The sequence below is a fragment of the Mycteria americana genome, chromosome 15, assembly GCF_035582795.1.
Source record: "Mycteria americana isolate JAX WOST 10 ecotype Jacksonville Zoo and Gardens chromosome 15, USCA_MyAme_1.0, whole genome shotgun sequence".
NCBI classification, from domain to species: Eukaryota; Metazoa; Chordata; class Aves; order Ciconiiformes; family Ciconiidae; genus Mycteria; species Mycteria americana.
Window position 1 is genome coordinate 3,627,155 of NC_134379.1, and position 15,310 is coordinate 3,642,464.

Genomic DNA, 15,310 nt, shown 5'->3' on the forward strand with positions numbered 1-15,310 from the left:
GGGCCGGGGCGCAGCCAGGGCCCGCGGGGGTGTGAGGGGCAGCGCGGCCGCCCCTGCCCCGCCGCGCCCCGCGCCGCTCCGCGCAGCCCCGCGCAGCCCCGCGCCGGCTTTTGTTTCTATTTTAGTCGGGAAGGACTTTACCGGGAGGGCTCTCTCCCTCGCTCGCTCTCCCTCGCTGCAGCAACAACAACAAAAAATAAGGACCTACTCTCTCCCCTCCGCAGACCGGGAGTCCCAGGAGCCGGGAACTGCCTCTCTTTTTTTTTCTTCTTCTTTTTATTTTTTTTTTCCCCAGATCTAGTTCCGCTGTTTTTCGGCTTCTTTTTTTTTTTTTTTGTGTGTGCTTTTTTGTGTGTGTGTGTTGTTGATTTTCCTTCCTCTTCCAGAGACTCGAGCGAGTTCGCTGGGCAGGAGAGAGGGGAAAAAAAAAAAAAAAAACAAACCGAACAAAAAACCGCACGCACACATTTTTGTAAAGGGAATCCCTCTTTTTCTCCTGGATTTGTGGATGCACCGATGAGAGATCCAGCCTTCCCAGGGACTGCCATGGCTTACCACCCCTTCCACGCACCCCGGCCGGCCGACTTCCCCATGTCCGCTTTCCTCGCAGCCGCCCAGCCTTCCTTTTTCCCCGCTCTGGCTCTGCCTCCGGCGGCGCTGGCAAAGCCCATGCCGGACCCCGGGCTGGCCGGGGCGGCCGAGGCCGGGCTGCACGTCTCGGCCCTGGGACACCACCACCAGGCCGCCCATCTGCGCTCGCTCAAGAGCCTGGAGCCCGAGGAGGAGGTCGAAGACGACCCCAAAGTAACGCTGGAAGCCAAAGAGCTTTGGGACCAGTTTCACAAGCTGGGCACCGAGATGGTGATCACCAAGTCCGGGAGGTAAGAGCCGGCCCCGCGCAGCCCCGCGCAGCCCGACCCGCACCTGCGCGGCCGCGCAGCGCCCTCGCCCCTCCGTTTCATCCCGCTTCCCCCGGTGCTCGCCAAACCCACCCCGATGAATGAACGCGGGAAGTTTCGATCCCTGGAGTTTTTTCGGAGGTGTTTACCCCCCCCCTCCGAGCTTTCCCCACACCCCCCAATTATTACTTTTCCGAGCGCGATCCCAAATTAAATTTGTGCGCGCTAATTGAGCGCCCGTAATCCCCCGCTGCGTTTCTTTACGCCGCTTCTCGCCGCTCCCTTCCCTCCTGCCAAACTTTCCCCGCGGCCGGGGTCGAACCCGGCCCTGCCCGTGTCCCCGGCCCCGGGGGCTGCCCGGGTGCTGGGCGAGGGGCTCGTCGGAGGGCAGGGAAACGGGGTGAAATCCGGGATGCCTTTCCACCCCTTATTTCCCGCAATGGGATTTTTGAGCTTTTCCCCTGCTTTCTGCCCCCGGCGGGTGCAGCAGGGCGGGGTGAGAGGCAGCGGGACGTGAGAAAGGCTGGAAATCCTCCGCGGAGCTGAACTGAAAGACGGTGGTTTCGGAGCGGCAGCCGGGGCCGGGCGGTGCGGGGCGGCTCGGCGGGGCCGCGGCCGTCGGGGGTCGGCGGCGGGCGGGCGGGCGCAGCCCTGTACCGCTCTGGGTCTCTCCGCAGGAGGATGTTCCCCCCGTTCAAGGTGCGGGTGAGCGGCCTGGACAAGAAGGCCAAATACATTTTGCTGATGGATATAGTGGCGGCCGACGACTGCCGGTACAAGTTCCACAACTCCCGCTGGATGGTCGCCGGCAAGGCCGACCCGGAGATGCCCAAGCGCATGTACATCCACCCCGACAGCCCGGCCACGGGGGAGCAGTGGATGGCCAAACCTGTTGCCTTTCACAAGCTCAAGCTCACCAACAACATCTCGGACAAGCACGGCTTTGTAAGTGCGGCTGCGGGGCACGGCGGAGACCCCCGAGCAGGGACCACCACCCCCCACCCCCCCCCAGCAGGGACCCCCGGAGAAGGAGGGGGGTTTGCCTGGTGCCGGGGCTGTCCGGCCCTGCTCTGCCCGGGGGCGGCCGGGGGGGACCCGCTGGGCTTTAACGGCTTCTCCCCCCGGCACCAGCACGCTCGGGGCTGGGCTGGACGGCGGGGCCTTGCCGGGCCCTGCGGTGGCCTGGCTGTCCCGCAGCCCCCCCGGGCCCTGCTCCCGCCCGGCACGGCGGGGCAGCTCCCCGCCGTCCTGGGGACGGCTCCTCCGGGGGGGGAAATAGGGGTCTGGGCAGCCTCGGGGTCCCCTTGGCTCCCGCATCCCCGACCCTCCCGGCCTCCGCGGCCTGTCCTGACGCCTTTCCCCGGCCCTTGGGGCTCTGCGGGAAGCGGGATTTGGGGGGTGGATGTGCGGGGCCGAGGCCATGCCTGGGGGCATGCAGCGAGGGCAGCCCCGACGGGGCGGCGGGGCCGCGTCCGGGCAGGTGCAGGCCGGGCTGTGGGGCCGGGCTGTGGGGCCGGGCCGGGCCGGGGGCAGCGGTGCTGGAGGCGGCGGCACCTGCGCTGGGTTTCCGCGGCCGGGAGCAGGGCCGGAGCCGTTGGCAGGCACGGCTCGGCACCGGCTGCTTCTGCAAGGCTCCCAAACACCCCTATTTATTTCCCTATTGATCATATCTGCATGGCCTTCCGGAGGTAAAAAAAAAAAAAACAACAAACAAAACCCAAAACAAAAATAGAGACAAAACCCCAACTACCTATAAAAAATAAAAAGGAAAAAAAAAAGAGAGAGAGAGGGAAAGAAAGAAAGAAAGAAAGATAGAAAGAAAGAAAGATAGAAAGAAAGAAGACAGAAAGAAAGAAAGAAACCGAAGCGTGCTGGCAATTTGCAGAGACCCGCAGAAAGCAGGGTCAAAACGCGAGGGGAGCGTGATCCTGCGTGAATGCACGGGGGGGGGAAATCACAGCGCAGAAGCCGGCTATCTTTAGCCTCTGGACAAGCATTTCGGGCGATAAAGGGACAGTTCATCGCCCAGCCTGGGTGACCTGGTAATTAGCGGGGGGCCGAGGCCGGCGGCAGAGCCGCGGGGTGCGGGACGCGGCGCTCAGGTGGGGAGAGCAGCTCCGCAGCTCCCCGCGTAACTTTTCTCTCTCTTTTTCTTTTTTTTTTTTCCTTCTAAGGCAGGGAAAGAGCGTCTTTGTTAAATAATACATTGCAAGGTTATTTATAGACAGCAAGGTAAATCGATAGAGATGGAGTCTATAAAATAGCGTTTTTTTGATACTGGGGAAAAACTAGTTTGATTCAGCGTTTTTAACGGTTCGCCTCCTTCAATTAAAGATTTCTGGTATCTGTCGTTGTCCAAAATCCGGACTGTGTTAAATCTGGCAGATGAGGGTTTAGCCAGTGCCCATCTGGTCAGAGAGGGATGATTATTTTTTTTTAAAGGAATGCAGATTTGCACGCCTGAATGAGACTTTTTGCACCATTTTCATGACAAATCACGTCTAGATGATATCAGTATAATAGCGATCCGACAGTTCATCAGCAGGTGATTATTGCTGGGGTTAAAAAAAGGGGGGATTTTTTTTTATTGCCTTCTAAAACGAAATGAAGTGATAATTATTTAGCCATTTGGCCGACGTTATTTGACAATAATTACTCAAGCTTTCGCCGTTTCCCTACCAATTCCGGGCGGTGAATACTGCATTTCAGCCCGACCACAGCAGGTTGGGGAATTATTTAATCGCTATCGGGCAGGAAAACCTTGCCGGTGCGGGCAGCGAGGGGCAGGGGGTCGGAGCGGCCCCCGGGGCGCGGCTCGGGGGGTTCCGCCGCTTCCAAAAATCCTCGGCCAAATCGCGGTGAATTCGGGTTTTAAAAAAAAAAAAAACAAAGAACAAACAAACAAAAAACCACAAACAAAAAAACCCCACGAGAGGGTAGAGAATGGCTTTGAGTGTTGGCGAGGCTTTCAGACACCTGGTTGGGAAAAAAAAAAATGTCTGTTCCTTCTGCAGCGTTGCTCCGAGACATAAATTTAACATGGCTCATGGTGAAACGCTCCTTTCACGTCGCAGGCGCTGGCTGGGGCTGGCACGGGTTTCTGCCGCCACCGACACAAATCCAGAGGCTTTTTAACATTATTTTTTTTGTGGTGGTGAGGTATTTTTTTTTTTTTTAGAGGACGGACATATGAAAAGCGGCGAGAAACGTGTCGAAAACTCGCCTCGCGTTTGCAGGGTTGTAATAAAACGGAGAGATACCTTTTGCTGCTTTATTGCCGTGCTTAACACCCGCAAAGATGCTGCTGTGCCTGCCTTCCCCTGACCTCCTTATTTCGGGGCAGATTGTGCAACGGCACAAACAAAAAATAAAAAGAAATCTCCCTCTTTGGCATCCGCCGGCATTCCTTCCTCACGGTGAATTCGGGTTGGGTTTTTTTTTTTTTTTTTGGTTGTTTTCGGGAGAAAAGGGATTTTTTTAGGGAGGTAGCTAGACGCGCGTGTAACGTGGAGCGTGAGGCTGACGGCAGCCGGGGGCTGTGCTCTCTCGCCCACCCAGACCATCCTGAACTCCATGCACAAGTACCAGCCCAGGTTCCACATCGTCCGGGCCAACGACATCCTCAAGCTGCCCTACAGCACCTTCCGCACCTACGTGTTCCCCGAGACCGACTTCATCGCCGTCACCGCCTACCAGAACGACAAGGTACGGCCGGGCAGCCCCTGCCCTCTCCCTGCCCTTCCCTCCTGCCCTGTCCCCTGCCTCTGCCCATTCCTTATCCCCTGTCCCTGCACCTACCCCTGCCCTCACCCCTGCCCCATCCCTCACCCCTTCTTAGGGTGTATTTGTGTATGTGCGTGTGCGTGAGGACATTTTTTGGGAGAGTGGCCAAAAGGCAGCAACAGGAGAACGGTTAAACCCCAAGCCCTCAGCGCAGGAGGCACCCTTCATACTACTACTATTATTATTGCTATTGCTGTTGCTTATACTAACGCTATTATTAGTATTTCTATTATTTCTATTAATAATTGCCTCCTGGACTTTGTCGCACCTTTTCTGGGCCACGGGAGCCTTCGCTGCAGGCCCGGGCTGCAGAGAGCAGCACGGCGGCCTGGGCAGCCTGACGGAGAAGGTGCCCTGGGCTCGGGAGGAGCCAAAAAAATAGAGCCAGATAAGCTAATTTTAGTTGCTTTCGTGATTTAGTAAGTGTCGCCCTGTGAGCAGCGGAGCCAGGAGGGCTCGGTGGGGAGTGGAGAGCCTCTGCCGGCCCCCTCCAAGGCTTGTGTGCGTGCGTGTGTGTGTTTTAACCCAAAAGCTGACCCCCACCTCCACCTCTGGCTTCTGATGCTAATTGACAGCTCCGTCTGAGGGTCCTGGTGGGCTTGTTTCCCTCGTAAAGTTTATGGCGAAGAGTCACAATCGATTAAAGAGCACTTTGTCTGCTCGCCCGCCGCAAGCTGCGCGGGGCAGCCGCCGGCCGGTGGGCTCCGTCGGGCGGCCGCGGGCGGGGGACGCTGCGGGCCGGGGCGGGCCGGGGCGGGCGGGGGTGCAGCGGGGCCGGGCAGCCGTGCCTTTTTCCAGCGCCCCTCTCGGGGCCGTATTTCAGAGCCATGCATTATTGAGCACCCTGATGTCGCCGGCCCCAGAAGCCCGTGGCGGGGAGGGATAAGAATAGCTTTTAACCAGCGCCGCGCGGCTCAGTCGCCATCTTCCCTCCGGGGGGCCGTGAAAAATAACTTCCTATCATTAAGACTCGATTAATAATTCAAGCCTAAACCTCAGCATCATTTTTAATAAAGCATGCGGTGTGTTAAAGCGGGGCCGCGGCGCGTTTCGCAGCCTGCGCTGCGCACCCCGGGCCCCCCGACGGCGGCGGGGGGGGGGCGGGCAGGGCTTCAGGCCGCCTCCCTTCTCCGTCTCCCCCCCCGCAGATCACCCAGCTGAAAATCGATAACAACCCCTTCGCCAAGGGCTTTCGGGACACGGGCAATGGCCGGCGGGAGAAGAGGTAAGGGGTGTCCCCCGTCCCCCCCTCCCCGCTCCGCCCCCGCGCAGCCCCCGCTCCGCGCCCGCGGAGGGCCGGGCGGTGCCCGACGCTGCCTCTCGCCCCGTAGGAAGCAGCTCTCGCTGCCGTCCCTGCGGATGTACGAGGAGCCCTGCAAGCCCGACCGCGACGGCGGCGAGTCGGACGCCTCCTCCTGCGAGCCCTCGGCGGTGCGCGACGCCCTCCACTCCCCCGTGGGTGCCCTCCCCAGCCCCCTGCGCCTCAAGGGCAGCAGCAGAGGTAAAGGGGAGACCCCCGGCTCGGCCCCCGGCCCGCCGCCCCTCTCCCCTGCCTTCCCGGCGTCGGGGCGGGGGGGGGTGGTGGTGGTGGTGTCTGGATTCCCAAATTTCCCCAAACGTCGGGTTTCTGCCCGCTGGGAGCCGGTGGGTGCCGGTTTCTTTGGGGCAGAGAGGCAAACCAGCAGGGAAAAAAAAGATGGGGATGGGCACGAAGGAGCCCAAGGGTTGAAAGGACAAGAAGCGAGCGAACGCGAATGGCATTCACGGTTTGCAACGTTTTCCTGTTTATACGTTAGTGTAAACAAGAAGAAATGGCAAGGCAGCCCGTGCGCTCGACGCGTTTGCCCGGCTCCTCGCTGGTGCGTGCCCTGCCTTTCATGGCTAGCTCACATTCCCTGGGAAAAAAAAAAAAAAAAAAAAAAAGCTCAAGAATTAATACATTTGAAAGGGGAAAAAATGTTGTAACTCCAGGGCTTCAAGCTAGTAAATGAAAACAAACTAGCAGTTCCCACGTTGCAGTTTTTAGATGCTGGGTTTTGTCTTGCCGCACTATCAATCTGCTCTTTAAACTTTCCACCAGCCCGATTCCCTGCAAACCTTCATCAAAACTGCAACCCCCCCAGCCCGAGCTGTGGGAAGGTTTATTACACCCCTCTCCTCTTTCAAAGGCTTCCCCGAATATTCGCCCCAGCCTGCAGAGTTTCACCTAACCCGCACCAAAATGTTTTTTTCGTTTAGCGGGAGCCAGTCGGGCAGGGGCTCTGCTCCGCTCGCCCTCGCCATCCCCTCGCCTCTTGTCCCCCTTCTTCCTCTGAGAGCTCGATGGGTTTTTTAAATTAAAGCCCCTTTTAGGAAAGTCTGTACCATACCTCTCGCCTTAAAACTGCCTCTTTAACCTGCCTCAACCTGCACATTTGGAATAAATCCACGGCGCTGTTGATCAGCTCTGTGTAATTAAATATATACAGGACCATTTCCTCCACGCTCTCTTCATCCCCAGCTCTGCAGCCCGCTTTGAGTTTGCAGCTAACGAGAGCGATGCTGTAATAGATTTTGGTCCTCCATCAAACATGTTTTTCCTGTTTGGCAGAGCAACAGGACTGCTGTTGTTAATCCCCTTCCCCAGAGCGACTGCGGCACGAGGGCCCGTTTCTGCCCCCGAAACGAGTTTCTCCCATTAATAATAGTCGGGACCCTGCTGCCGCAATCTCTCCCTGACACCAGGGCTCTCGCGAGTGACCCGCTCCTCGCCTCCCCCGGGTGCTTCTGCTCTGACCCTCTGTCCCTCCATCCCCTTGCAGAGGAGAAGCCAGGGGCCGACAGCGATGCGGAGGTGGAGAAGGCACCTGAGGAGCGGCCGGCGGCAGCGGCCAGCCCCGGTGGGGAGAACGCGACACCCCACGGCAGCCCCCGGTGCCCAGAGGAGCGGAGCAAGGAGAGGCGCAGCCCGGAGAAGGTCAAGGATGGTGCGTCCTCCCGGGAGGGTCCCGGCGAGGGCCTGTTCGGCGCACGGGGCCTGGAGAAGGACAAGGTGGAAGGACGGAGGAAAGAGCCGGACCCGGGCAAGAAGGATGCGGAGGGCGGCGGGCTGGGCAAGGAGGCCTTCGCCCCGCTGATGGTGCACACGGACAGCCCCCCGCACCTGAGCGCCGGGCACCTGCAGAGCCTGGCGCTCTCCGGCCTCCACGGGCAGCAGTTCTTCAGCCCCTTGGGTGCCGGGCAGCCCCTCTTCATCCACCCGGGACAGTTCGCCATGGCCCCCGGCGCCTTCTCCGCCATGGGCATGGGACACTTGCTGGCCTCGGTGACCGGCGGGGGCAGCCTGGAGAACGGAGCCCTCTCGTCCGCCCCGGGTGCGGCAGGGACGGCCACCCCCTTCCCTTTCCACCTTTCCCAGCACATGCTGGCCTCTCAGGTAAGCCCCCGCGCCCACCCCGCGTCCCCGTCCCCATCCCCACTGTCCCGCCAGGCCCTGGACCCTCCTCTCCATGTCCTTCCCCAAAGCTCCCCGAATGAGCAGAGCGCTTCGGGGCACGGGTCGGCATCACCCCCAGTGTGGGGTCATGCAGGGTGGCCCCAGCGCAGGTCAGGAGCTGTTGGTGCCTCCAGCCTCCCCCGTGCCCCCTGCAGCCCATAGGGACAAGGGGATGTCGCTCCCCCAGACCCCTGACGTGCTGCCTGGTGTGGCACGGGCGGGACATGGGGGACATTTTGAAGGTTGGCCTCAGGGCTGATTTGAGGAGGAATCTTGATTTTTTTGCAGCTGATACGATTCCCCCATAGGCAGGGGCAGAGTCGGGAGCCGTGGCCCTGCCTGACCTGGCTGTCCCCATCCAGCAGCCCCCCATCTCCCTTCCAGCCCCGAAACGGCTCCCACAACGCCTGCGCTTGTGTTGCCCTTGCCAGCCCCTATGATGAAATGCATAAAGATGTCTTTGAACTCCCCTAATTTATCGATCCTACTTAACAATGTGTTTTAATGTGGTTAAAGGTCTGTGATGCTGCACAGACGGGGACACGCAGTGTGCGGGGAGGCCCAGGGGCAGGCAGGGGGCAGGTCCCGGAGAGGGGTTCGTGCCCGATGGCACCAGCCCGGGTCGGTGCGGGGCAGACGGGGCTCCCCAGCTGTACCCCCTCCCTCAGCCTGTCCCACAGGGATATGCCCACGCTGTGTTTTTGGGATTACACCAGGGTGTCTGGCTTTGCCTCGGCTTTCTTGGAGGAACACAGCTCAAGGTGCAGGCAGGAGCGGGGATGCAGCAGAGCATCGACACGGCTCTTACCCCTCTCTCTCTCTCTCCGCAGGGAATCCCGATGCCCACCTTCGGCGGACTCTTCCCCTACCCCTACACCTACATGGCGGCAGCCGCAGCGGCCGCCTCGGCCATGCCGGCCACCAGCGCGGCGGCTGCCGGGCCACTCTCCCGCAACCCCTTCCTGGGCAGCAGCCGTCCCCGCCTGCGCTTCAGCCCCTACCAGCTCCCGGTCACCATCCCTCCCAGCACCAACCTGCTGACCACCGGCTTGCCCGCCAGCCTCAACCCCGGCTCCGAGGGCTCCAAGGCCGGCAGCAGCCGGGAGTCCAGCCCCCTCCCCGAGATGCCCCTGCACAAGGGGGGCAGCCAGCGCCCCGCCGCCTCCCCCAAGGGCTCCCTGAAGGAGTCCCTCAACGAACTGCAAAACATCCAGAGACTGGTGAGCGGGCTGGAGAGCCAGCGGGAGCTGTCACCCGGCAGGGAGTCCCCCAAGTGACCGACGGGGCGGGCAGCGAGCCCTCCCGGCGGGGCGGAGAAGCACTGGTATTTTGTACAGCACAGTATAAATATTTATTGTGGAGTGAGGGGTGGGAGCGGACGGGGAACGGGGGGCTGGAGCGGAGGGATGGAGCCCCGCCGGCCAAGCGGACCCACCGCCCCAGAGCCAGGAACGAGAGGTGGGAGTGCAGGGCTCGCCCGTCCCCCCGGCTGTGGGGCCGGGAGCGGGGCCCCCCCGCTCCAGCGCGGCCGCGGAGCCCCCCGGCCCCTCCGCTCCCCCGCTCCGGGCACTGAGCAGCTCGGGGGGGGGCAGCGAGCCGGAGCGAAGGCACCCGATGGACGGGGTGGCCCCGACCCCCGGCCCCAGCCCCGGCCCCGGGGAGGTGAGCAGGGCCGAAACCTCCTCTGTGCAAGGGGAGGGGGGAGGAAAAATAATTAACAACAACAACAAAAAAGAAGTAAGAAACGAAACGTGGGAAACGAACCGCCTCGGCAGCCGCCGCCGCGCAGAGCTGGGACGGCGGGGGGAGCCCCGCGGGTACCCGGGCAGATATTTATGAAATAAATGGTAATTTGTGTAAATAAGCTATAAGGATCCCAGAATATGCAAATTGGTATTAATTTATTCAGAGTTGTACATTGGTGTGTACATAATATTTAGAGTTTAACTCATCGCATTTAAGTTTTTTGGTTTTTTTTTTTTTCATTTTACATGAACATATATATTGTAAATGAAAACTATTTAGCTCTTTGTGATTGAAGGAGATATCGGTTTCTTTAACTGTGTTTTAAAATATTGTTTATCCCGCCTGTTCTCTAGGACAATCATGTGCCACCGGTAAAACAATTTTTGGAGTCGTTGAAACTAAGAGTTCAATTCTCTAACGGACTTTTGCAAGGAAAAAAAAAATAGAATCCAAATCGTAACTAAAATATCGCTACAGTGCGGGGTATAGAGAATGCAGGAATAAACCTCAGGTTTTTATTTTTCACTCCAGAACAAAAAAAAAAAAGTATAATAAATTTAAATATCACAGGACTGTGCTCTATATTTGTTTTAAAATAAAAAGATACATGATTTGCAACGTGCTGGTTACTCGGGTATCTGTCTGTTCAGTTTTGATGAATTCTCACATCTTTCAATAAAAAAACTACTCGGAGAAGTCCTGCCGGCTCCCGCCTGTTTCATTCCCTTCGCCCTCCCGCGGCCGCACCCCCCCGTCGGGGCCGCCGCTCCTCCGCAGGTGCGCAGCGCTGCGCGGGCCGCCCGGCCCACGCGGGGGCTCGCTTCCCCGTGGCGGCGGGAGGGGCTGCGCGGCCGCGGCGGCTTCCCCGGCCCCGGCGCGGGCCTGATGGGGAAAGATGAAAATCCCCCGAGGTGCGCGGCCCCCGCCCCGGCGCAGCGCTCCGCGGGGGCTCCCGGGGACGGGGAAGCTCCGCCGGCTCCGCCCGTCGGGGGGTTCCTGCCTTCGGGGCCTTCGCCCGCCCCACGAGCGGCCCCGCCGCGGGAGGGGGTCGGCACACCCGCACAGGTGCGCAGGGTGGGGCGCGGAGGCGTCCGCGGGCGCGCTAGCGGGCGCGCACCGGGATCCCCCGGGTGCGGCGGGGAGGGTGCGGCACCGGGACCCTCCGCGGGTGCGAGTCTGCCCGCGCCGTCCTCGGGGCGCACGGGACGGTGCCTCGGGAGTGCGCGCCGGTGCCGCCCAGGGAGAGCAGGGCCCGGCACGCCGGTACCGTCCCGCCACGCCGCGGGGATGCGCAGCGGTACCGGCGGGGACGGGAGACACTCCGGTGCACCGGTACCGGCGGGGGTTGGGGTGCGCCGGTCACACCGGCACCGACGGGGAAGGGGGTGACCCGGGCAGAGCGGCACCGTCGGGGCTGGGGAAGGGGTGACCCGGGCACGCCGGTACCGTCGGGGCTGGGGCTGCCCCGGGGCGGGGGCTGTGGGTCCCCCCGCCTCCCCCCGCGCTCGGAGCCGCTCGGGGCGTTGCGGGGCGCGGCCGAGGAGGACGCCAACAACCCTTTTCCTCACCAATTACCCTTCTCCCGCTCCGGGGAAGATTTACGAGCCCAATTGCGGGGCCGGGGCGGGGGGCGCGTCCCCCGCGGGCGCGGAGGCGCAGCGCCGGGCGCAGGGCGCCCTCTGCTGGTGCCGCCGCGCACCCGCCGCCGCCCGGCCCCGACGGGGCGGGTCGTGCGCGGCCGCGGCCCCTCCCCGGGCTCCCCCGAGCCCCCGCCCCAGCGCGCCGGGGGGCTGCAGGCAGGGAAGGGGCTGCGGGGATACCCCCCCGCTCCGATCGCGGCAGCGTCTGCCGGGGCTGGGTTCCCCGACGGCGGGAGAGGGGCCGCTGCGCCTCACCGGGAGGAGCGGGGCCGTTTCCGCCGGCGGGGGGGACCGGCAGGGTGGCAACCGCTTAAACAGGAGGAGGGAAGTGTAGTTACTAAATTAGGCTTGCAGGATTGTTTCCAAATAAACATCACTCAGGATGAGTAACAATTTAATGGGCTCTATTTTTAGTGAGGGGGAGTACAGCCTGTGCCGGTGTGGGGGCTCCCCCGGCCCTTTCCACCACCCTCCCAACCATGTCGGGTTCAGGCTAAGCTGGCTGGGGCGAGCATAGTGGGGAGATGGGGACGGTGCTGCTGAACACAGCCAGCGCCGGGGGAGCCTCATGCCCGGTTCCTGCCATGCTGGTGGGCCAGGGACAGCCACACCGTCCAGCCGGGGCTGGGGGACAGAGGAGGTTTAAATGTCACATCCTCCTCGGGGGCTGAGCGCCGGTGCTGGCGGGGCATCCCAACCTGCCCCTTGAGCACGAAGCCGCTCTTCACTGGGGAGGGAAAAGTGTTCCCTGCAGAGGGTGGGTTCGTGACGGTGACCTCGAGGGACGGTGCCCGAAGGCAGAGAGCAGGGCCTGGCCTCCCCAGCCAGGGGGTATGGGCAGCGGGGCATTTCAGCAGGAGCCGAGCTACTCCAGGCCCACCGTGGCCAAACCCAGGCTCTGAGAAACCCTATTCAAACAGCTCGACGAGCAGCTACCGATTAGTCACGCGCTGCGCTGGGATTATTTTCCTCAGCTATGAAAAGGCTCTGGGAGGCCCCACGGGGGCACACCCGGCACAATCCCCCCACGGCCCTGCCACTCTGCACCCCAGAATGCACCCAGCAAAACCTGGCTCAGCTGCACTGTGTGCTGTGGTCACTGTCGAGTCACGAAAATAAAGCGCTGGGTGTTCCGGTGGCCTCTGTCTGGCAGAAGGTGCTGGTGGTTAACCGGCAGGTAACGCCGGCACTGTCTCACCAACGTGGTGAGACCACCGAACACCGAGGATTTCACTAGGGCTTGCAGTGGCTGTTGAATTTCTTCAGCTTAAATGCACAAGGTGCTTGGCTAGACACTAAAAATAGCATTCCTGCCCTCAGGGTTTCGTGGGCCCGGTGGACAAACCCCGATTAACTTGGCCGCTGTGCAGCACAACAGCTCTGCTGGATGGGCTCCACGGGCCGACTCCCCTCCCCCCCCTCGCTGGGTGTCCCCAGCTGCTGGGGAGGGTGGGGAAACACTCGGGGGACTCCCAGGGCCCGTCGGTGCCACAGGCAGGTTCAAATCGCCCATTTGAACATTTCAACGAGCGCTCGCCAGCCCCGGCTGTGCCAGCACGGGGCGCGGCCGTCGGGGAAGGGGAGCCCCGGCGGGGCGGCAGCGGGGCGGGCAGCGGGGCGGGCAGCTTTCCGTGCCGGGCTGGCGCCTGCCTGCCGCCGCGCTGCCTCCGCGCCCGGCACAAAGCGGAGCGGGCCGAGCCCCCGGCTGCGGCTCCCAATTAGGGCCCCGCCGGCGCTGCCCCCCGCGGCGCGCAGGGCGGGGGGGGTGGGGGTGGGCACAGTCACGGCCTTCGGAGCCCCAGTTGCCCGCGGGGCCGGCGCTCTGTCTGCCGGCCCCCATCGCGGATCAATAGGCAAAGTGCAGCGCCGGGAGCCTCCGCGGAGCGCTGCCTCCTCTCCCCTCCCCGGCTCGGTATCCCTTAGCGCTGCGCACCCGCGGAGCACCTGCGCGCTCGGGGCGGGATGCGCAGCCGCGGTGGCAGCTCCGCACCTGCCGCCGGATTTGATTTATGGGGCTGCTGCAGCCCACGCTTCCCTCCCGCCCCGCTAGTGGGGCTGAGCCCCGACGTGGAGTACTGCTTGTCTCTGCGGCAGCCTGCTCGGGTGAGCCCCCCTGCCTGCTCCGGGGCTCTTCCCCCCGGGATAGCCCCGGAGCCTCTGCCCAGGTCCTTCCTCCGGGCACCGGCGTCCCAAAGGCCGCGTCGTCCCCCTCAGTCGGTTCTGGCCCGTTAACCCCGCGGGGCACAGTCCTTGCCCCGCGCCGGGAGCGGTCTGGGGGTGCGGGAAGGACGAAGCAGCCGTTCCCTGCCACAAGGTTCCCAGAGCAGCTTTGATCTGTGCGGGTGTCTGGGGGGGTTAAAAACATTTTGAGGAAACAAATCAGCAGTTTATTTTGATGCAAAGCTGGTTCTTAGCCGCAGGCACCGTTTGCTCCGTCTTTGCTCTAAGGCAGGGTGGGAAAGGGGAAAGGGGAGGCTCTCGGTTTATTCCTGTTGTTTACAGCGGCGGGTGACGGCGAGGGAGAGCCGGGCCCGTCGCCCCGCGGCGCCCGCCCGGGCCCTTTCCCAGGCCTTCCCCGGAGCCGCTCCGGGAAGGGAGGAGGCGCGGCCGCGCCCCGGCGGGTCTCCGCTCGGGACATCCGACGGGCCGGGCCGGGGGCGCCCACCTGCCCCCTCGGCTGCTCACCTCGGGGGGCCGGACCGCTCCCAGCCCCCCGCCGAAGGGGAGCGGCACAGGAGCGGGCCGCGCCGCGCAGCACCGCTTTGCTCTGGGGTCACAGGGGGGAAAAAAAAAAAAAAGGCAAAAAAACCCCCAAAAACCAAAAAACCGGGGTTGTTCTTCCCCGGGATGTGCCTCGGCTCCCGAACGTCCCGCCGCGCCCCGCCCCGCCCCGGCGCTGCCCCAAGCTCGCCGCCAGGTGGCGCTGCCGCGCCGCGGGGGCGGCCCCGGGAGTCGGGCGGTGGCGGGGTCCTGGGGGGGTCCCGGGCGGTGGCGGGGTCCTGGGGGGTGCCGGGGGTCCCCGGGCGGTGGCGGGGTCCTGGGGGCGGGCCCGGGGGTTGGGTGATGGGGGGGTCCCGGGTGGTGGTGGGGGTCCCCGGGGGTCGGGCGGTGGCGGGATCCTGGGGGGTCCCCGGGGGTCGGGCGGTGGCGGGGTCCTGGGGGGTTCCCCGCAGGGGCGGCTACACAGCAGCCCGTACCGGCGGTTCCCAGGCGTTTGGCTTCCCACAGACCACAGAGGTGGGGAGTCTGCGGCAGTAACCCCCCCGTGCACCCCCTCGTTGTGCCTGGCCTTCAGTCCGTCTGTTCTGTGCTGTCGCAGCCCGTCCCTGCCACCTGCACCGCCGTGGTGCACCTTGCTGCGGGCTGTTGTTTGGGTATACATTCATTTTTTTTCTATACGTGTGTCCTGTGTGCACGCACATACACGTGTGAGCAGCCGTCCCGTGGCGGATCGACAAGGGCCTCTCGCGGTCCCCCAGCTTTGTGGGTTCTGCCAAAGATGTACACGTTACACCTATAGACCCGCTCACAAAGCAGCGAACGCTTGCTCCAAGGCACCTAAGCATGGACAGAAGTGGTGATGGTCTGTCTCCTGCATGCTGGGTTTTATACTGCCTGAAGTATTAACAGATTAAATGATGCGAGAAAGGCTGCTTCTTTCCCTTGTTGAGTTGGCATTGCTGTAACCGGTGACATAAGCACAGGTACATCTGTCCTTCGCCTCCCATTGATTTCTGTAAATGGTCCTTGCCTTCAGCCTTGGGCCT

At 62.5% G+C, this 15,310-nt stretch overlaps 1 protein-coding gene across 1 annotated transcript; it reads left to right on the top strand.

Annotated features, from left to right (window-relative positions):
- The first annotated feature begins 349 nt into the window (after positions 1-349).
- On the top strand, positions 350-10,589 carry TBX2 (T-box transcription factor 2). The gene is made up of 7 exons (XM_075518225.1): positions 350-881; positions 1,577-1,844; positions 4,458-4,604; positions 5,831-5,907; positions 6,014-6,183; positions 7,484-8,097; positions 8,988-10,589. Exons 1-7 carry the CDS (start codon positions 517-519, stop codon positions 9,432-9,434), a joined length of 2,088 nt encoding a protein of 695 aa, XP_075374340.1. The 5' UTR covers positions 350-516; the 3' UTR covers positions 9,435-10,589.
- The last annotated feature ends 4,721 nt before the right edge of the window (positions 10,590-15,310 follow it).